Source organism: Triplophysa rosa, linkage group LG12 (genome assembly GCF_024868665.1).
Source record: "Triplophysa rosa linkage group LG12, Trosa_1v2, whole genome shotgun sequence".
Taxonomy (NCBI): Eukaryota; Metazoa; Chordata; class Actinopteri; order Cypriniformes; family Nemacheilidae; genus Triplophysa; species Triplophysa rosa.
Window position 1 is genome coordinate 7537095 of NC_079901.1, and position 23199 is coordinate 7560293.

The window sequence follows — 23199 nt, forward strand, 5'->3', positions numbered from 1 at the left end:
GTCAACTAAAAAAAAGTATCATGTTTTAAACAAAAACTTCATAAAACAAGACCGCACATCTAAGGTCACTTTCCTTGCCAAATAAAAGTATCTTCATTTAAGAATTTGCACAAAATGCATAGAAATATTTTTCTGTGTACTGCTTCTCGAGTGAACAAGATATTGTACAAGATTTGTTTTTGCACTGCATGGATGCAAATTTAATGTGGATAGTATTGGTTTAGAAAAAAACAGAATGCAACCAGGTGATTGGAGGTGGGAAACTGAAAACGTACTGCACATTGTGATGAAAGATTACAAACCCAAACACGTTTTCGAACAACCTGGACTGATGTATAACGCACAATAAGACCAGAAAGTGTATTAAAACAGTAAAACAGGGTCAATCAGATTTCATGTCGACTTCATGAAAAAGTCTAGCAAAAACGACTGTTATTAAAGATATTAGACATCATTTTTCTTTTCTACAGGTCAAGTATAGAGAGATTCAGGGTCACTTACGTTGTCTCTTCTCAGAGGCCCTGTTTTCTCTCGAACTGTGAGCTCGGGGCCCATTAAAGCACTCCAGTTCATCATCCGAGCGTCTGGCGAGAGGGAGAAGAGAGGAAGAGATTGATAAACGTGCACAGTTGAGTAAATGGCTGAATTAGAGTAATGGCTGATTACTGTAATTTACTGTAAGTTCTGCCAGGGCACACATTCCATCTGTGGTAGTTAATGTTACCGGGGTTCAGGGGGTGACTGGATGGAGGGGTCTCTGAGAAAGGGCCTCTGGGCACTGGGCTTTGCTTTGGATGATCTGCGGGGCCGGGTCCTATAGCGTGCCTCCAAACAGGGCCGAACAAACTCTCTGGCATATCCGCGCTCAAGACCCCAAACCCGCTGGATTAATGCCGATTGTCTGGGAATGACTGTGAGCTCCGGACCACACAAGAAGAGGGAAAGACCTCTCTGCCGAGAGAAAGACAGTCAGGATGACTGCATTGAGTTACAACAGATCTGCCTTCGTTTCATCACGTTCCTCTGCTGGTTTCCATCTACAGTAACTCTGTTCTTTTTTATTGGAAAATGCAATCGTGAGGATCAGTGAAGGAATGTTCGTCCAAAAAAAGAAAAGAAAATGCCATTATTTACTCGCCCTCATGTGAGTCTGTACTGCTGCTGTTTCAGTGGAACACAAAATGAGTTTTTAAAGCAGTGACACACGATAACCTGGAACCAATGTCAACCCTGTTGTTGACACCATTTTTGTTGTCTATTTCAAAGCTTTGATGGACAGGAAGATTACCTTTGTTTACTATAAACCCGTTTCTCACACAAAGCTATATAGCAAAGCCACGTTTTTGCTTTAGAATTGCTTTTAGAATACGACAGTGAGTAAATAAAGACACAAACAATGACATTTTAGGGTGCGTTCGTCACTTCTGCACTGTGGGAGGTCTGAGAGCGAGAGAGATGCTTCAAGAAACGGAGAGCGAGAATGCTGAGGGGGGGAAACTGAAGTAATTCATCACAAAAACACAAGCACGCTTGTTGACTCACTTCATTCCGTAACACGCAAACAACATCCAACACTGAGTGCCAGCCCAGAGGCCACAGAACTACTGCTGCATCCCGCCGAAAAAATATCCTCAGCTGAGCAATGGGGTTCATTAGAGAGAGCGACACACAAACATGTTTACACAGCCGTGATGATGCACTGCATTGTGTGCCTGAGTGGGTGAGTAAAGACAAGAGAGACAGTCTGTACCGAGATGTCAGTAATAACAATCAAATACAAAAGGAAACAAACAAAGGATGTGCGAGAAAGAGATTGGAAAAACATGAAATCAAACTCGATGTTATTGTGGTTTTATTGTGCACAATTCATCCGTATATGTTATAATTACAACGAGAAACACGTTTTGTTTTTGGAATCTGCAACAATTTGTTTTTGGGTGATGTCACTAAACTTGTTCAACTCACTGGCTCCATTCTGCTTATCATCCAATCAGCTTCTAATGAATCTCCTGTAGTTTTGTCTCATTGAATTGCCTGTTTTACTTGGAAATATGCCACAGAAGTAAATTGTGTCGCATTCTTTTTAAGCTTTGAATTAATGCTATGTATTTCACAGAAGAAAAGCATTTCTGCAGAAAATAATTTGATTGGATGGTTGCGTGTTTCTCTCCACCCACATGGCCTTTGGTTACATCAGCAAAACAGTTGTGTCAGCAATAGGGAAGTAACTTTGGATTTTTTTGTAATCGTGCGCACAAAGATGAGAAGTTTTTTTGCTATTTAAAGTACATTTTATACTGACTATAATGATACACTTACGAAGCAAACACATACACTGGAAAATATAAAAAAATAATGCAATATATATTATATAATAAGAGACCATTCCCAATTTTCATTTCAAATCAGCATTTCTAGATGTATTGTGGCCTTTTCAGTCCAGTGTTTGTTGAATTTCAACTAAATCAAACCTCAGGAGTGACAAAGTCATCCAACAGCAATGTGAAAGACTGACAGCAGGACAAGACACATGAAAACTGTGATAAAAATTGAGGTTATCACATAAAAATATATATCTTTGAACTTTTCCTAAATACGTGTACAAATATGACTGTTGTAGTGCTTAAAAGTGAATCTGAACTTGTTTTCTTTGCAGTATTTGAGGTCTGAAAAAATACAGAGCATCATTTCTGTTATTTTCACCTGTTTCTCCAGTTTTCATTTTCTGCAAATAAATGCAAATAGAAACAATATTTCTATTTGAAATTTGTGAGGAAAGTTATTAGTAGTTAACAGAATGAAACAAAAATTATAATTTTACCTAAAAACATATCTATAAATAGTAAATAACTGAAAATAATTTTAAAATGGTCTCTTAATTTTTTCCATGTATTGGAACCAAGTGTTTTTATTTTTCAATAAATAAAAAGTGACAACTCAGTATTCTATATATTGCAATTTTGTATTATATTAACAATGTCTTCTATTTATTTTCAAATATATGTTGTAAGATTTAAAATATTGACCGTTAAACTACAGGAAAATATATGTTTTTGAACAAAGAAAGAGAGGATGATGCATAGAAAGGTGAGAAAAACGTCAGAGAGGAGGAGAAGAGGTCTCGCCAGGCCACGTCTGCAACAGCTTTGAATGATTTTGTGAAAGAATGACTGCGTATTCTTGGATGGACGGAAATTCTGACCACAAAGTCTTCACACATTTTCCACTAATTTCTTCAGCGTTGTTTGTACAACCTTTGGCAGAGCCATTATTCAACTCATCTATCATTTCTTTGTATGCCAGTCAATTATTGTGGCAGCATCAGTTTCAGATTTACCCGCCCCTTTGTTTTATTGGCCAGTTACAGGTCACTCAAACTCTGTCTTTCTGTCTAAATGGGCGGTTCCCAGCCAGAGCGAGCTTCAATAAGGCTAGGCCAAAACTGACTCGCGAGTCACTTGTCAGTGTTCAGCTCAACCCTCACAAGAAGGCGGAGTCTGACCTTTGACCTCTCGTCTTCAGATCTGTACGGTGCAGTGATGAGAGGCGGGGCCAGGGGACAGCACTACAGGGGATTAATGTAGACTCACACAAAGACAACCTGACAGAGCGACTCAGAAACACACAGCCGCTGTGATGGACTAACTGTCAGCGGCCGGCCCCTAGCCACTTACTGCTCACCGCAAGAAAAATTTGCAGCACGGCTACGTTCAACAATCCCTTCTTTTCTGTCTGCTGCTGTTCCTGATTTTCATTCCAGAGCAATAAACACAAGGACTTCTATCCCCCGCCTCAGCTGTCATCTCTCCCTCGTACTTTCGCTTTTCCACAAGTCTCTCTCTCTTTGTCTGAAGGTTCGACACCCCCCCCTTCTGCCAAACCTTCCCCCCCAGGCCTCTCTGCCTCCCTCAAGCGCAGCTGCCAAAAATAAGACAGTCCGTCGAGGGGCCCTGGGGCCTTGACTTTAGTGTGTGTGTTAACTCCTCCTGCCTGCTCCAGTACTTACCCAACTGAATTCAGCCACTTGGATCTGTTTATTTAATATTCAGTCAGCTGTGGGGAGTGAGGTTAGCCACAGCATATAAAAGTCAGGCGGCGTGACCGACGTATACCCCGCGCCTAACACGCTCGCGCACACATGCATGCCATCCTTAAGACACAAAGTATATGCTTAAACGTGCTAGCGGATGTTTAAACAAGGTTTACAAACTCATGGTTTAAGGGCATGCGTGGATATGCATTTGTGTCTACAAAAAAAAAGGAGCACTAGATACTATGGTACTGGCATGTTAGTGGGACCGGGCCCACTAGGGGGCCCCAAGATTACTTAAAATTAGACAAAACAATGTTAAAATAAGCTAAAACCAGCTATGATATGACTAATTGCTAAGTTCCAAGCTCTAAAATATATTAATGGGTAGACATTTTGAATGGGGGGACTTTGAATATTGTTTTGGACAAAAGGGGGGCATTGAAGTCAAAACTTTTAAGAACGACTGACAAAATGGGGGGGAAATGTATGTCTTAAAGGAATAGTTCACCTTCGAAATGAAAATTCTGTCATCCTTTACTCACTCTGTTGTCATTTTAAACCTGTGATTTTCTTTCTTCTGCAAAACGCAAAAGAAGATATTTTGGTAACCAAAAAAGTTTGGTCCCCAATGACTTCTTTTGTATTGACAAAACCAATGCAAGTCAATGGGGACCAACGGTTTAAAGGGGGCAGGTTTTCTGTTTCTTTGGTGTGTTATAAGTTGCCCGTGCATGTATTAGACACGTAAAATTGTAAAATTAAAAGGTTATTATAGTTTACTAAAACAAAATCTAAAAATATTATTTTTGTTCATTGAAATCAAATCAAATATTGGCCTGAATATTATTCGAAACGTAACCTAAACAAAAATTTGAAATGTTTGAAAATTTTGAAAAAAACGGAAATATTTTTTTATTAACTTAACATAAAAACTAGGGCTGTCAAAAGATTAATCGCATCCAGAATAAAAGTTTGTGTTTACATAATATATATCTGTGTACGGTGCATAATAATTTTGTATTTATTAACACATACACATCCATGCATATATTTAAGAAAAATCTAAATATTAATAAACATTTATATATCATTTCAATTATTGGTAAATATAAATAAATACATGTAAATATTTCCTAAATATGTATACTTGTGTAAGTGTTTGTATTTATAAATACAAAATTAATATGCACAGTACATAGACATATGTTATGTAAACACAAACTTTTATTCTGGATGCGATTAATCGCGATTAATCTTTTGACAGCTCTAATAAAAACTAAACTAACTCAACTAAAACCTATACAACAAAAAGTAATTATATAATAATGTCTATTTTTCCATTTTCCATTAAAAGTATATATGGTGACCATCTTGTACCTCCACAGTACTTTTATGTAAGGATCAGTAATATCGTCATCCATGCTGACCAGGTGTCTCCCATCTTGAGAATACCTGTAAATATTCAATCAAATGGAAAAATTCTTCCCTTTTGACATGTCATGATAAATATTAATCGATTTCATTTCATGCTAGCTCAACACAACATTCCGAACGCATCAGATATCCATTAAAACTGATGATTTCTTCCAACCTCATCCAAAACAACAAAACACTTTGACAATTTGAACGGTCCGTTAAACAAAAACACAACACAATCCATTACCCCTCTCCTTGCAGCCATGGGAAGAGAGCCTTATTGAATACCAATTTTGTGTGTGTGTGTGCACTCGTACACGTGTTTTGCGGTACCGACGTCTTCGTAGCAGTCCCTTTCGCTCAACTTCCTGCTGAGAGCCATCCCAGCATGCTCCGGCCCAGCCAGGACTGGCAGGCTCCATGGCAACCCCAGAGGTCAAGGGTCATGGGGAGAGGTTGCTTTTATCTGCTAATGAGGTCGGTACCTAGGGCTCCAGCGTCTCTCCCTCAGTGTGCGCCTCTTTCCGCGCTTCGCGGCGAGCGGGGGGCAGCGGCGATGTAAAAGAACGGGCTTGACACGAATGCCATCCGTCCGTGGGATGGAGGGATCGGAACGGAGGGGGGACTGGTCCCGAGAAGGGAAAACAAAAGCTGCAGAAATTGCAGTCAGTCCCCCGGAGGCTCTTCTTGCTGTGTTTAACGTCTTCACATGCTAATATGCCCCGATCAGCCAGTTAGGAGATCTGATAGATTGTCAAAGGTCTCAAAGAGCCGATCGGCTACAGTGACTGTGATGCAGAGCGCTGCGGTGCTCCTGCCGAGGAGGTTGTGACCTCTCTCGGTGTCTGTTGCACAAACATCTATCTCCAAATTGAAACACGCTTGTTTGCGCTCAGTATGTTTTTAACAATGACACGAGAAGAACTTTGCTCATCTTGGATACATCTTGTTTGATGCTAACCGTTGTGTTCGCCTTACCGCTTGAATAGCAGCCAAAAGCACATTGCTTGGAATGTTGAGTTTTTCAACGCGAGTATGACTAGCATGCTATGCTAGTACTCATTTCTAATGCTAATTGTAACCATATTTACGTAGCTTTTAGGCCTCTATGTTAATGTTACTGAAAAACAGTACCCAGATAGCAAAGATGACTGATTTAATGTTAAATTAACATTGATTAAACATTTAATCAATAACTTTTGCTATCTAGGTAGCAAGTAAAACGCACTCTTTCGTCTTTTTATTTTGAGGTAAGTACTTCATAAACTTCATAAACCACACTGACGGGTTTTGTGATCTTCAAACCTAACACACCCACCCAAACGCCCACATCATGTTCAACAGGCCTGAGAAAACAGTCCATTAACTCCTGATTTAGCTTAAGTGTCATGTAGTCGCTTTTGTATACAAGTGACAATCTCTGAATGGACATCACAACCCACCATACACTACACTCAGCACCCACCCACCCCTCTCTCTCTCGCTCTTGCTCTTTTTTCTGAGAAGAGAGCGTGAAAAGGTTTTCTGTCACAAGTGTCCGGCCAGCGAGGCTTTTGTCTAGAGACCAGGCTGTTTGTTTAGTCTTTAAGCGAGTGGCCTGCCTCACACATTGAAAGAGGGGCGAGGAAGATAGAAATAAACAAAGAGAGAGAAAGGGGGGAAGGAGGGAGACCTGTTAAAGAAATTGACAATGGACCATCTCGTGAGATTATCAGATGCAAGTGCTATTGCTGTGGAAAATGATATAAATCACGAAACATGATTTATTAACAAAAACTGGATGTTGATTGGCCAGCAACACATGCCTTTTGGTTACATCACCTCATTAATATTCATAAGCCAAGTTAATGTGGTTTATATCACACGCACACACACACACACACACACATTCTTTTCATCTTGCTTTTCATATTTCAATACCTCCATTAGGTGGACAGTTCACCCAAAATTCTGTCATCATTTACTCACCCTCGTGTCATTTCAAACCTGTATGACTTTCTTTCTGCTGCAGAACACAAAAGATGTTTTGAGGAATGTCGGTAACCAAACAACATTGGCCCCCATTGACTTCCATTGTATGGACACAAAACCACTGAGACATTTCTCAAAATAACTTATTTTGCTTTTCACAGAAGAAAGAGTCATTTGGTTATGAACGACATGAGGGTGAGTAAATGATGACAGAGTCATTTCTCTCTCTTATACAAGCAGCAGAAAACACGAATCCAGCAGAATGATGTGACATGTATCTGCATCGCTGATGTAAGGCAGAAGTTCAAAGGTCATGATGTAAATTGCTTTTGCCTGCAGCCTTTAAGTTCAATAAGACTTATTTACAAAAACAGGAAACAGTATATTTTGTAATGATTGAAACCACATTTATTCACTCTTCCTAAACTCCCTTAAAGAAAATGCACACACACACACACACACACACACACACACACACGCAAACACATTAACACACACACACAACTTGCAACTTTAGATTCATAAAGGCTTGTTGTCATCATCACAAAGTAAAAATATATAATACTGGATGCACACAAACTGTGCGTGCAAATACCTATGATACAAACATTATGTGACCACAATGGAAAACAATGTACAATGGATACAGCCTATCCCAGAATTGTTTGCAACAAGTGTAAAGATTCAAGCTCATCCAACATACACATTAAAATCAAACATCTGCTATTACCAGTAATAACCTATCATCATTTGGCGTGAGGTTCTTCTATTTTACACCCTCTATAAAACTACATTCCAGCAAGATTCCATTACAAACTCCAAAAATGATTCTGCTCAAAATCCAATCACGTCGAACACAAGACACACACACAGCATGCGAGCGTATGGCACATTTGGAAAATTATTCATCCCGACGTCCTTGAGTAAATCTCACAAGGCGCTCTATCATAAAAATGAATGATTTTAGTTTTCCACAGAGCTTCTCGTTCATGGAAGCAGCAGACGTGGTGTTTGATTAGTCTATATCTCAAGTGCCATCAAAGGCGGACTCCTTTTCTAAACTTCACTGTCATCCCCTTCACATCCTGAAATACGGAAGGAGATGCATTCAGAGCATTACTAAACCAGACCTCTTCAGTGAGGCCTACCGCATCCACCCAGAACATCTCCACACCCCTCAGAAGCCCTTAGCAACACCATAGCAACCAGTCAGCATCACGGCAGTGAGTATATGTAGGCATTTTCGAAAAATTTTAAGTAAAAACCTGTTTATACCATCGTGAATAAAAGTAAGCAAAAACCGTCGGCCTTCCCGGGTGTAGTCAGCATCTGCCAGCTTGTTCTCATCTTTTACAAGGCCTGATCTCACCGCACAGCTATGGCACACCGAATTTTTCTCTCCCGGCCTGGTACATATAAGAGATTCTTGCGCTATCTGCCTCACCGCCCCGAGTTTCCTAACAGTCCCGCTGTGTCAAATTAGACTGTATTGACATCTGGCATGTGAATGAATGAAGAATAACCGAGAGGGGGAAAATGCCAGACATTTATTCTTTGCATTGTTTCCACGCTTTAATAATGAAGGAGTGAAAGATCGTGCGGTGTGGAGCGACCAAGCGCTTTTGTTGTTTACGACAAAATGATCCCAATCTTCACACTTCTCACACCCCCCTCTCCTTCATTCTTTCTACACTGTGTGTGTGTGTGTGCGCGCGCATGTAAAGTGTTGTGACAACTCCTATCCCAGAATGCTTAAGCACACATTCCATTCCTCGCAGCGGTCCCCCGGGTACGGCCCACCCTTTTCAATTAGAGCCACAGTCGGAGAGAGACCAACAGGTGCAGAGGCCACAAAACAAGATGAATTAGGCACTAGGCCAATGAAACACATACAATTACGCACACACATAATGAGTTCACACAATTTGGACATATTTGTCACTGGTTAAGCTGCGGTTTTGAGGTTACGGCGGTGAGACGTTCTGGCCTTCTGTTTCACATTCTTAAGACACATTAGCTCTGTTGTAATAGAATCTAGGAAGCCTAGACTGCATTTTCCGAGAGCCCTACACACACGCAAAAATTACCCGAGTCAAGATGAATGTTAAAGGGACAGTTCACCCAAAAATGAAAATTCTGTCATCATTTACTCACCCTCAAGTTGTTGCCATCTCGTATAAATTTCTTTTTCTTCGGTTGAACACAAAGAAAAATATTTCGGCATAGCAAAATACAAAACTTAAATTTTGTGTGTAAATTATATTGCGATATAATGCCCATATATCGTTACACCCGTAAAAATAGTTTGTCCTACAATAAATGTTTCTTGGCAATTCATAACTTAATTTACGAGGTGGCTAATTCGTACATATCTCGTTTTAGTACGATCTGCTTTCGCTCCAGTGTTGGTTAGCTACCACTGTAAAAACCGTAAAAATAATATAATTTGTAAGTTTAAATTAAAAGTGTTTTGTGTTTTTTGACTTTCAAAAAAAAGTTTTTTTTCAATTTCAAAAAGCCGTAAAATAAAAACTGTAAAACTATAAAGCCAGTTTTTTTACAGTGTAGGGGTGGGGCTTCAGTACTGTTTTCTAATTGGTAATTGTACATTTTTGTATGATTCACATCACAAAATTCATACCAATTAGCCACCTCGTAAAATAGGTACAAGATCAGGCTGTTCGTGCTTATAGAAGGTATTATCGAACGCACGCGCCTGGTCCAATTTATTTGATATTTAATTCATATCAGTATTAATGTATATGAATATTTGATTGTATATTCATTGCATTAAGTTACATTGAAACTACTCAACAGTTATTGATTCTTTGCGGATGTCCACCGGAAGTTTAGGTTAGGCAACATAACGTTTGTTTATGTTGTTGCAGCTGAAACCGTGTATAGAGTCAGGTCTCAATGTCAGGATTTGTGTTCTCCAAATCAGTCACTTCCACAAAGATCCAAACGCTGCCTTAGAAGGCAGCTGTCTATGTAGACATTAGACAGCTCCCTGAGTTTTGGTACGGCGCTCCTGTCAGACAGATTTCTGCGTAGCTCAGCACTGCCTGCATAAATAAACTTGATCTCATCCTCTGTTCGCCATCCAGCCCCACTAAATGCCTACGCTGGTTTGTGTCCTGTCAACTTTTCACGCACACATAATGCGATCAGCAGTCGATCAATCTGTCTTGCCCATCTGTCATTCACTTCTGAGCAAACTTTCTCGGGTCAGAGCAGACTGACATCCTCTGAACGGTTGCATGTGATTGGATCAGAGCCGGCGGAGGGAAAGGTAATCGAATTTGGATCAAAAGAGTTCACCGGGTCCGAGAAATCCAGAGGGTACCTTAGTGTTTAGTAATAACAGATAACAGGTTTCTGGCAATGACCATTAAAGACTTTTGCTTCTCTTACTCTGTACTGTCTAAAGACCATAACACCCTTCAGATAAAGTGGGGTGAGTCTGAAGAAACGCTGAAATCACATTTTAAAGAGAGATTTTGATCACCAATGTCATGATAACTATAAGTATTTTAATATTTTACACCAAAAAGTACATCAATTAAAAGAGAAACCGGAGTAGTTTTAATATTATTCACTACATAGAAATGCAGCTCCTGCAGAGTTTAATAAAGTCTGACACATGTGAATTAAAAGGATAGTTTGCCTAAAAATCTAAATGTAACATTTGTTCACCCTCATGGCTATATGACTCTTTCTGTAGACCACAAAAGAAGATAGTTTGAGAAATGTCTACGTGGTTTTGTATTCATACAATGGAATTCAATGGGGGTCAATGTTGTTTGGTAAGGTAATTTTGGGCGTAGGGCCTACGGTACACAGTAAACTAGTAAAATTCCTAGATACTTAAGTGTTTTTGAACCTTACTATAGTAAATAATAAATTATACTATGGTATTTACTATACCTTATCAACCTACTATCATATAATACTACAGTATATTGTATTACTATAATATGGTCTACTACAATGCACTACAGTTTACCACAGTAAATACTTTACCGCTGTATTTTACAGTATATTGAAGTATATCGACTTAAGTGCAATTTAAGTATGAATTCCTACATCCACAAAAGTGAAGTACAGCAGAAAGTAGTACAGAGTAACGCCAGAGCTTATGATACACAAACAAAAATGTTTACTGCTAACGCTCAAACGCAAACTGGAACCACGGGGGAATCTGCGATCAAAATAAACGTTTATGAACGGACAGTGTGCCTTGAACACAACTTACCACTTAACCAGAATACACTCGATCGTCACAAACGAATTAAGTTACTCGCAGCGCATGTAAATATGCAGCCTGCTGCCTGGCCGAAGACTTGTTGGCGTTACCTTTCATTTTTGATTGTAATGCGCCATCATGTGGTCGTTCATGGCCTAACACCGCAGACGAAATATTTATGTTCCACATTAATTATCTTTACATTGATAATGAAAGACGATCAATGGCAAGTATAAAACAATAAAGAAACAAATAAGTAAATAAATAAATACAGAAACGGTACGAGTAAAAGCTGGTGCGCACGCGCCTGATCCGAAGTTATAACTTCCGGTCTGTGTTTGGTTATACTATAACAATTTATTTTTTATTTCATTCATAATAATTATAATTAATATGAATGTTGTATTGTATATAAGTTGTATTAAATTAAATTAAAACTACTCAACAGTTATTGATTCCTTGCGGTCTAGCGAAAGTTAAGTTTGCGCCACATAACGTTTGTGTTGTCCCTGAAACAGTCGAAATGTAGAGAAAAAGCGATCAAAAAATCAAGGCAATCACAAGCTAATTTTCATGACCAAAACGTATGTAGTTATATCTGTTTGTATCTACGTCTGTTTATTCATATTTTACGATATTTTTGACATTACTTTTTCATCATCTACAGTAATTTATATATACGTGTTTCATGTTTTTGTTAATTCTGCACCTGTTCAACTTAAAATGTACTTAATTGTGAGTATATAAAAATGTAGGCTACTTCAATAAAGTTATTTTGGATTCAACGACCCATATGAAAAATATTTTTATTTACACGATTTGCAGTTACAATTTCACAATTACACGCACGCACGCACGCACACACACACACACATACACACACACACACACACTATATTTCAGTGCATTATTTTATTTAATCATAAAATATTATACATATAAGTGCATGATTCATTACACCTGCTCAACAGGCCATTACAAAAATACTTTGTGTATATAACTTAAATATTTGTATACATTTAATTCACATTGTTTAGTCAATGTGGAGGTGAAACACACACACTGTACTTTCTTGAAACTGCTATGTAAAACTTCAGTGACCTCCTTCTGTCAAACTAACGGTGATGACCTCCTTCTCTTCACCCCACACAGGAGATGGAAGGGAGACAGTTTGGAGTGGGGTTTCTGTGTGCACTCTGAATCAGTTTCTGGGTCAGAATGTGTTTGCTCTGGATCTGATGCAGCAGTGTACACTGGGACTGCAGGCAGAGATAATCGATGAGAGGCTTGTGGCTGAGCCAAACCCGTCTTCTCTTCAGATGCATTCAGACCCCTCAAGTGAATCACAAAATTGGACGTCTGCTGTTCCAAAGATGCAAAATCCTCATGGATCTCCGAAAACTGCCAACATATAAAGACACAGTGATACAGTGAACAAATCAAATCATTTTTAAACAAAAGTCTACTCTAAACTTTTTCACTCTCTGGTTTAAATTAAGAAATACAAAAGTACGTTTCTAGTACTTATTTATAAGAGTGTATGTTGTGTGATCTGTGAATTGCTGCTCACCAGATCAGTGTTGGATTGTAATAAATGTTTGGTCCATGCAGAATCAACTGTAGTACTCACAGTCTCAGACAGACCCTGCTGACTGCTGCGAAGTCCCTGAGAAAGAGCAAACAATAAAAGCCCAGCCTTACAGTATTACTGCCTTAAAGTAAAGTTGTTGTTTTTGTTCAAAGGTACAATACCATTCAAAAATGTAGTGTCACTTATTTATTCTTCAATATTTATCAAACTTTGTTATATTTAAGCATGTTTAACGTTGCCACCCTTTGCCTAGTATTTCGCTGCTGTCGTGATTTCGTGATTTTTATTATTTTACCATAAATCATTATTTTTAGTCACCCTTTATGTATGTCAATGGGTTTTTCAAATATCTAACCAATAAATAGTATTAAAAAGTGCTTGTCAACTTTGGCAACACAGCTGTAATCATTTAAAAAGTGCTGTGTTTTTTGTTTCATTTCATTTCTGAAAAACAGCGAATTTGGACATACAAGGTTTTGGAAGGACACCGACGATTTGTAAATTTGTACTGTATATTCTTGACATTTGAACCTGGGATGGATGGGAACAGCATTAAAGGGGTCATATTGCACGGCTAAAACGAATATTATTGTTTGTTTTAGATGTAACGCAATGTGTTTACACCATTTAAAGTTTAAAAAACGTTGTATGTTCCACATACCGTGCATGTTTGTATCTCCTCTTTGCCCCGCCTCTCTGAAACGCGCTGATTTTTACAAAGCTCATCGCTCTGAAAAGCGAGGTGTGCTATGATTGGCCAGTTAACCAGTGCGTAGTGATTGGTCGAATACTGCAAGCATTTCACGGAAATGTAACGTCTCTTACCATATTCGGAACATCAGGTTCCAAAGCAATTGTACTGACAGACAGATACAATGAGATTTACAATTACGCCCTCCTTAACTACGTGTAGATTTGGCAGAGGTGGACGAAGTACACAACTTCCTTACTTGAGTGAAAGTACAGATACTACTGGTCAAATATTACTCCACTACAAGTAAAAGTTGTAAAGACAGATTCTTACTTGAGTAAAAGTACAGAAGTACGTGCTTTTAAAAGTACTCAAGTATTAAAAGTAAATTTCCTTTATGTCAGTTGTGCATTGTTTTATTGTCGTATACCTTGTGCCTCTGAAGCACCCTACTGAATACACCGAGTAGCTCACAGTATCAGTAGTATTAAAGGAGTAGATCACTTCAAAATTTGCCACCATTGACTTTCCATAGTCATTTTTATTCCTACCATGGAAAGTCAATGGGGGCAAATTTTGCAGTGAGCAACTCCTATAAGAGCTTTATATGTTTAGCACACATATGTTTAGTTTAGATATAATCCTGTATGATCATTTAGCCTAATTATCATCATTAGCCCCCTAGGCCTATATGTATCTATGAGCAGTGTTCTTTTATTTTGTATATTCCCTTTACCAGTTTTAGCAGCAATTTACCAGTAAGTAGTAAGGTTCTTGTAAATAGTAAAGTGTAGAAGCCATGTGTTTGTTGGATTTATTACCACTTGTATTACCATAATTTAACTACAAACATAAACTATAGCTAGTATAATGAAACTATGGTATTTTTAGTTGCTGTGGTTTTACTAAAGATTATTAATTGGAGTATGGTTCCTATATTTAGAAAATGGTAAATTTGTGGATACTGTGGTTTTACTGCAAATACCATCCCTGCTGAAAAAAAAACAATGATTTTTTTGAGATTTTTAAATTAAATTCCTCTTTGTAGTGTGTTTTGGGTTTTATTCCAATAGGATTTACCATCCCATCAATAGAATCCATCACATACAAGTACAAAGTAGACAACAAGTATCCATAATACAATTCCCATTATAACCATTAAATCCATTACATTTTATGTTGTATTTTGGGCAGGGTTCTATTGTTTTTATTTCAACAGAAACACTTCAACTATAGTAACTTCAGTAAAAACATCATTCATTTTCCAAATCGCTTTAAATTATATAGCAGCAGATCAGAAGTTAACACACGCGTAGCTCAAGGTGTATGTGATGCTTATTTACCGTTTAGCCGTTATGCCGATCATTTTCATGACAATGTTTCCACGATCTTTGACTGATCGTTACCCACAGATGATTACACCACACTTTAACATGTGCCTTTTTCCTCTTTTAATGGTCTATTTGCCTTTTTAGAGCGCTATCAACGGTGTAGCAGCGCCAACGTTTACATTAGTTTAGCGGGTAAGATCCCAGAGTTGCCAGATTTGCGTTAAAAAATCTGCCAAATGGCCATTCAAAGCTTGCCGGAAAACCGCGAGATTAGAAAAACTGAAATACTTGGCAACAGTAAAAGGTCCTGGCAGATCGCAAGCCAGATAAATTGCGCACACAGGAAACCCCGCTGCATAGAAACCATTTTCTACTTTTGGACCTTTTTATAAATGTAGTGGAGTAAAAAGTATGATATTTGTCTTTCAAATGTAGTGAAGTTAAAGTACAAGTACTCAGAAAAAATAATACTCAAGTAAAGTACAGATACTCAAAAAGTGTACTTAAGTACAGTACTCAGGCAAATTTACTTCGTTACTGTCCACCTCTGAGATTTGGGCGGTCTTAGTCAAATCATGTTACGAAGTTACGTAGATTTGTGGGGGTGTGGTTACACGAGGCGTTTCAGGCAGGTCTGGTTGAGCATTCGCTATTAAATAGAATGCATCTTTTGTTCCGACACTTTCATTTGTGCAATTTTACATGTCTAATACATGCATGGGCAACTTATAACACACCAAAGACACAGAAAAACACGTACTTCCGCCATATGACCCCTTTAACACGAGTTTCCATCAAAACTGGGCTCTAACTGCCTTTTTCAGTTTTTCAAAATATAAATTAAGCTTTCTGCTTTCTTTAAAATATGTATGCACACACCTTCAGATCACAAGGTTTTTAAGATCATGAGAGATATTTCAGTTAAGTGACTAAACGTTTGGCCAGTCTGTATGCTGTAGTGGTGTTTTAAAATTCTGGAAGTGTCCTCAAAAATATAGCAAAATCTTTATTGTGTCATTTCTCATACTCAAGGGTCTGAACCAATCTCTTTCTTTAAGCATAGCCCACACTGTTTGTGCTACTGATAAGAATGACACCTCAAATCACATTTGCTGAGAGATTTAAAGGGGTCATATGGCGCGACTACGTGTTTTTCTGTGTCTTTGGTGTGTTATAAGTTGCCCATGCATGTATGTATTAGACACATCAAATTGCAAAAATGAAAGTGTCGGAACAAAAGATGCATTCTATCTAAAAGCGAATGCTCACCCAGACCTGCCTGAAACGCCTCGTGTAACCACACCCCCACAAATCTACGTCAGTTCGTGGTATGAGTTGACTAACACCGCCCAAATGTATACGCAAGTCAGTACAATTGCTTTGGAACCTGACGTTACATTTCCATCACACGCTTGCAGTATTCGACCAATCACTGCGCACTGGTTAACTGGCCAATCATAGCACATCTCGCTTTTCAGAGCGATGAGCTTTGTAAAAAATGTGCGTGTTTCAGAGAGGCGGGGCAAAGAGGAGATACAAACATGCACGGTATGTGGAAAATACAGCGGTTTTGAACCTTAAATCGTGTATACACATTGCATTACATCAAAAACAAACCATAACATTCGTTTTAGCCATGCAATATGACCCCTTTAACATATACCATAAGATGGAAAAAAATCCATAGACCTGCATTGACAAATCATCATGAAAAATGGGGAAAGACATGGGGTTGAGCTATTTTGACTCAGTCCAGTAAACACCTAATATCATTGCAACCATCTAGAACATACTGGACACCACCCACAACATCCTTTTGTTGTAAGTGAGTGGTGCATGAAGAAGCGTCTCTTGTTTTTTCTTTCATTTCACTTCTACAATTACATTTCAGGTTTAGCCTGCATTCGTTTCATAAGTCAAACACAGTATGTGTGGATTTACCTGTAAAAGCTGTATACTAGTTTCCAGCTGCATCCGGCACTGCTGAACTTTACTTTTGAATTGTCCAATCTCAGTGAATAGATTCTGAAACACACACACATATACAGATATTACTGTAAAGAGTCATCACAATGGGCTACAATGTTGTTTTAGATGGTGAGCGGCCGGTTGAAGCATCAGTTGTTTTACCTCAGTGTCCGTGAGGACAGCGTGCAGGTCATTCACTTCTTGTTTGCTGTCGGGTCTCAGGGTCACTCTGGTGTGTAAGTTCTCCAGAAGCGCCCAGTGTTTCTGTAAACCAGTCTGAACTTCACACACACTCGATTCACTCTCACGCTGGACCTGCAGCAGAGATCGCAGAGCCCTCACCCTGACACACACACAGACAGAGGGAAGGTCATTATTATCGTGAATTAGGAAACTCAAACATAACAACAAAGAACAATGCAATGCTATCAGGCTCTAAAAAGAAAGAACACTATAGTAACAGAGAGAGTCACCTTGACAGGGTTCAGACACAAGCAATACAAAGAGACAGACATTTAGGAAAAGATCAATAACAATACATACAGTATATAAATACATAAATATTTGAAAATTGGCTGAAAAAGTGTTGCAAAGTTTTTATTGCATATTATTGCAGACACGTTTAGATTAATACAAATGAAAAACTGTGAGGAACCGAAACCCAGTCCATTTAAAATTTCACAAGTGTCTAAATGTTGATGTTGCAGACTGTATTTATCTACCTCATATTTAAATGTAGAATGACATTTTATGTCTATATAAATACATTGATTACCCAATAACACCTGAATCTTTGTGCCAATAAAACTGAAATGAATTAACATAGATGGTGTCTGTCTGACAGCGAGACGTTCTTAGGTGGAGTTCATTACAAACACTTCACCAGCCAAACACAAATACCTGAAGACATGATGAAATAACACAGGGGCGGGACAGTTTGTTGTAAATGTGGGTAAATATTTGCTGTCTGTCAGCTCTGGAATGCAAATCAGGTGCATCGGCTGACAGCTCACCTGTCCTGCAGGTAAGAGTTTATATGGTTAACTCGGTCTTTTAGGGGACACTCCTGTTCCTCATCATTGCTGGACGCTTTTTGGAGAGTCCGGGACACTGCCTGAATGTAAAAAGTACAAAAATTGTACAACACGATTTGAATTACAAGTGCCGTTTTAAGTATGTCAAGACTGCTGCCACATTCCATTAATGCCAGTGTGAAAGAAACTAAGGATGGGCCTACATGAGATCAAATTTGACATTCACGTCTGACATACCTCTAGTCTGATGAGGAGGTCTCGTATGTGGGACTCGCTGGCGTCTGGAAGGGGCTCGTGAAGGAGACAGACCACTAAGCCATCTGCTAGAACATTAACCTTTGTTACAAGATGACCCGCATCCTGCTGTGCTGTTATACTGAGACAGAAAAACAAGACGTAATTGACAGAAATGAAAAGAATGTTTGAACACAAGCACAGGAAGATAATATTGTGTTACAGTAAATGACAGCGGGATTAAAGAAATGTTCCAGCTTCAGATTAAGTTCAACTCTGTCAACAGTAACCGTGACACGGTGTTGATTTTCACAGACTTTATCAGTTTGTTATGCTCACGACACATGCAGAAATATCAGAAAATGATGACTGTTAAAGGGATAGTTCACCCAAAAATGAAATTTATCCACCCTCGAGTTGTTCCAAACCTGTGTAATTTCTTTGTTCTGATAAACACAAAGAAAGATATTTCGAAAAATGAGGAGATTTCTGGGGCATCATTGACTACCATAGTAGGAAAAGATATTGTATCATTTTCTTGTTCTGTTTAACACTTTTCTGAGGCAACTTTGACTCCCATTTTAATTTATTCTGGTAGTCAAGGATGTCCCAGAACTTTCAGTTGCTAACATTCTTCCAAATATCTTTCTCTCTTCACCAGAACAAAGAAATTTATACAGATTTGGAACAACTCGAGGGTGAGTAAATGATGACAGAATTTTCACTTTTGGTTGAACTATAGTATTTTACACTTTATAAAGAAGTAAATTAAATAATACACATTTTTTGTAAGGTATTTAAGTGGTTTAACACAAGGTTATTAAGTTGAGTAAAATTAAAATGTTTCTATTTATTGAATTTAAATAAAATATTGGCCTAAAAATTATTGGGAAAACTTAAATTAAATGAAACATTAAAATAAACTACAATACGTTTTAGGCACTACAATTATAATAATAAATAACAACGAAAATAAAAATAGAATAAAAATAAATTAATTTTATATAGCAACATAAAAAATAAACAAATAAATAAATGACAAAAGCATGTAACAAAATTGCTCAATTTAACTCAATTTTAATTGAACTAAAATTGACATAAAAACTAAAAAGCTAAAACTAAAAGCTAATTTAAAATATTCATAAAACTAAAAACAAAACTATAATAACTATAAAAAAAATACAAACCTCACATTTATTATTGCTTTTAAGGCTTTTTTCTTGAACAATAGACTTAAAATTGTATGTGAATATGGATTTATTTCAATTATTAATTTTATAAATTATCTTGTGGTATTTGAAAGCATGTCACCAATACTAATGTTTTAATGTTACTTAGAAATGTCACAACATTCTTTCAACTTATATTGAACTCATGATAGTCTCTCTTACCTTGTATGCTGGTTTCCTTCAACTTTTTTCTCTATCACGTCACCCTTATGCTGGAGCACCTGAGAAAGCCACACAACAATAACCAAATATTTACAAGTCAGATGTGACGTTACAGTCATTGGTATTCACATTTTATGTCCCCTGTATCACCGAGAAGAACGTTTGAACAGAATTACTGAGCAGACTGACCTGTTTTAGTTCTACTTTATAACTGCGAAGGAACTGGAAAGCTAAGAAACAAAGATATATGACGGCACACAGCAGCGCAGCGAGTAGCAGTCGAGCTCCGGCTTCAGTCAGACAGACAGAGGGGTGCAGAGGAGATTCCTCCAGAAAAACCAACAACACCACAGCTATAGGAAACAAACACCGAGTCCATTTTGCCCAGTTTTGCCAATGCATTCTGTTACGAAGAGACAGAGAGAGAGAGAATTGTAATGTTGGCACAGAGTCAGACTAAAGCCATACTTTATCGCACATATGAACATAAAAACTAAATTGATGTTTTCCTATTTAAAGCTGCATCCATTAAATTAAAGCAGGGGTATGGGAGGTGCAGTGCAATAAGTGGTTGCAACTTGTTTCTGTTTGGTGTTCTAAGTGATTGACAGGTGGTTTCTTACTGGCCGAATTCAAGAGTTAAAGGCGGGGTGTCCGATTTCTCTTAGCAGTTGCTGATGTTCAAATCCCCAAAACAAACACACCCCTACCCCCATCTTTCGCTTTCGCCAGCGCTCGGCCCTGCTAATGTCTGTCCTGTGCACTGTGCACCTTACTGCTGATTGGCTACAATGTTGTTTTGGTACTCGGCCCGACTCAGTTGTCTAAAGCGTAATTCGGAAATCGGTTACCCCGCCTTTAAAGGAAAAGTTAATCTCAAAATCAAAACTGTGTTATTTTTCAAACTGTGTTTTTATCATGACGTTCAACATGTTTTAAGACCTCCCGGCGTCTTCGAAGCACAAATAAAGATATTTAGGTGACATCCGAGAGATTTCCAGGCCTCCTCATAGACATCATGGGTATAGTTGCTGAGTACTTTTCTGGACCTTGACAACAACTACAACCATGATGTCTATGAAGAGGCCTGGAAATCTCTCGGATGTCACCTAAATATCTTTATTTGTACTCCGAAGACGCTGGGAGGTCATAAAACATGAACGACATGTGGGTGAATAAAAAATAATACAATTTTGATTTTGAGATAAACTTTTCCTTTAACTCACAAGTCACAAATATTCACTGTAGAAAATGGTAATTTGACAGTTTCTTACTCTTTTTACAGATTTTCACATATAATGTTAAAAACTCAGATTTTTCACAGATTTTTGCAATACGATTAAAAAACGTTGAATTCCAGAAAAAGACTACAAATTTACAAGAAAACATGTCATTTTATGTGACAAAACACGTATTTTATAGTATTTTACTGGCGCCCCAGCTGCTAGTAAATTACAGTTTTTTTCCCAAGACTTTTTTTCAAGTGTATTTTTGAGATACGGTAAAAAACGTCAAATTACAGAAAAAGACTGCAAATTTACAAGAAAACACGAAAACGTGTAATTTTATGTGACAAACTGTTTATGGTATTTTACTTGCGCCCCAGCTGATGTTTTTTACAGACTTTTTTTTACCGTGACATACGGTAAAAACATCAAATTACAGAAAACGACTGCAAATTTACCAGAAAATCTAAAAAGATTTAATTCTACGTGACTACGTGTTGTGCTTGTACTGCTTGTTTTAAACATAAACTTACTTTATTCACATACTTTCTTTAATAAAACAAAACTAAATATCTTCAGTCACTTTCCTTGTCAAGTAAATGCATCTTGATTTAAGAATTTTAAGATATTTGTAGAACACAAGACCAAAATGCGTAGTAAGATTTTTTTTGTAGTATAAATAAATGTAGCTAAGAGTGACAAGATTGTAACATCAGTCAGGTAAATGTAACTGTACTTAACTGCGTGTATAGATGAATGTGTTGTGTAAAGTAACGCAGTTGAGTGATCTTTCTTCTAAAGCAGGTGTGATGATGCGAGATGAGTGAGAATGAGCTGGGAAACAAACATCCCATCACCTGTTGACATCTCATCTCATCCACTCTCACCGCTCCAAACACTTACATCATCCATCTCTGCACTCTGTCAGTCTTCTCCTTCACAGTCTCTCGCACGTTCATTTCATCCAACATCTCTCTCTCCTCCGCTTTTCCATCCTGTTTTCCCCTGCCCTGCGTCCAGCTCCGCTCCAGGCAGCTCCACACATCTCCCGAGCTCAGCTGAGGCATGGATCCTCATACACGCTCTGTGAGAACTGTTTGGGTTCCTCCAGTGTCATGGAGGCTGGATACTTGACTTTCCAGTAACACCTGTTGGTCCGGTAGGTTTACTTCATGATCATGTAATGTGTTGTGTTTTCCGTGTTGAGTTGTAAGAAGGGAATGTTAGGAATGTCGTACAGTGAGGAAGTTATAGGCACTGCCCAACCCAGACCTGTGCCAGCTCTCACCACTCCCTGTTCAAAAACATATACAAAAATAGACACAATAGAGCTCATTCACATACAGAATAAAGCAATAGTAATTAAACACTCAGTGAATCATACAAATATAGACAAAACGCAGAAGTTTATTAAATAAATAGCACTTCAGTCAATAAAATAAATTCTGGTCATATTTTCTCACCCTTAATGTTTTCTTCATTAGAACACAAATGGGAAATTTATGAAGAATACCTTCAACTTTGTCATAAAATGAAAGTAAATGGAGACTATGGCTGTCAAGCTCTATGACAAGGTGTTATAAAAATAGTCCATATGGTGCTATTTTGTATGATTTCAAAAGCAATACGTTGTTTTTTTTCTACAGGACCGCTTTAAGGAGAAAACTACTGTAAAGAGTAACATCCTCAGGACTGTGTACAGCAATGTTGTTAGCTTTGTAGTAAAGATTTACTGCCATCTAGCGTTGCGTGGCGCGTTTACATAATGTATGTGTGTACTGTGCATATTAATTTTGTATTTATAAACACATGTACACAAACATGTATATATTAAGAAAATGTTTACCTGTATTTATTTATATTTGCCAATCATTTAAATTATATGTAAATGGTTATTAATATTAATATTTTTTCTTAAATAAATGCGTGTTTTTATTCAATACAAAATTAATATGCACAGTACACATTATGTAAACCCAAACTATTATTGTGGACGCGCTTAATCGCGATTAATCGTTTGACAGCCCTAGTTTTTATATTCATAAATGAATCAATTATCCTTAACTA

The 23199-nt window shown here is 37.9% G+C and overlaps 1 protein-coding gene across 2 annotated transcripts; it reads right to left on the reverse strand.

Annotated features, from left to right (window-relative positions):
- Positions 1-12448: 12448 nt before the first annotated feature.
- On the reverse strand, positions 12449-22307 carry si:ch211-151h10.2 (uncharacterized protein LOC567699 homolog). Of its 2 annotated transcripts, none has more exons than XM_057347274.1 (9): positions 22036-22307; positions 20096-20309; positions 19907-19965; positions 18515-18657; positions 18261-18357; positions 17410-17590; positions 17221-17304; positions 13237-13332; positions 12449-13067 (listed from the first exon to the last, which is right to left on the reverse strand). In XM_057347274.1, exons 1-9 carry the CDS (start codon positions 22197-22199, stop codon positions 12777-12779), a joined length of 1329 nt encoding a protein of 442 aa, XP_057203257.1. In that variant the 5' UTR covers positions 22200-22307; the 3' UTR covers positions 12449-12776. The 2 variants fall into 2 exon arrangements, with proteins under 2 accessions (XP_057203257.1, XP_057203256.1); XM_057347273.1 differs by having other exon boundaries at positions 18261-18361; positions 18519-18657; positions 22036-22305.
- Positions 22308-23199: the final 892 nt, after the last annotated feature.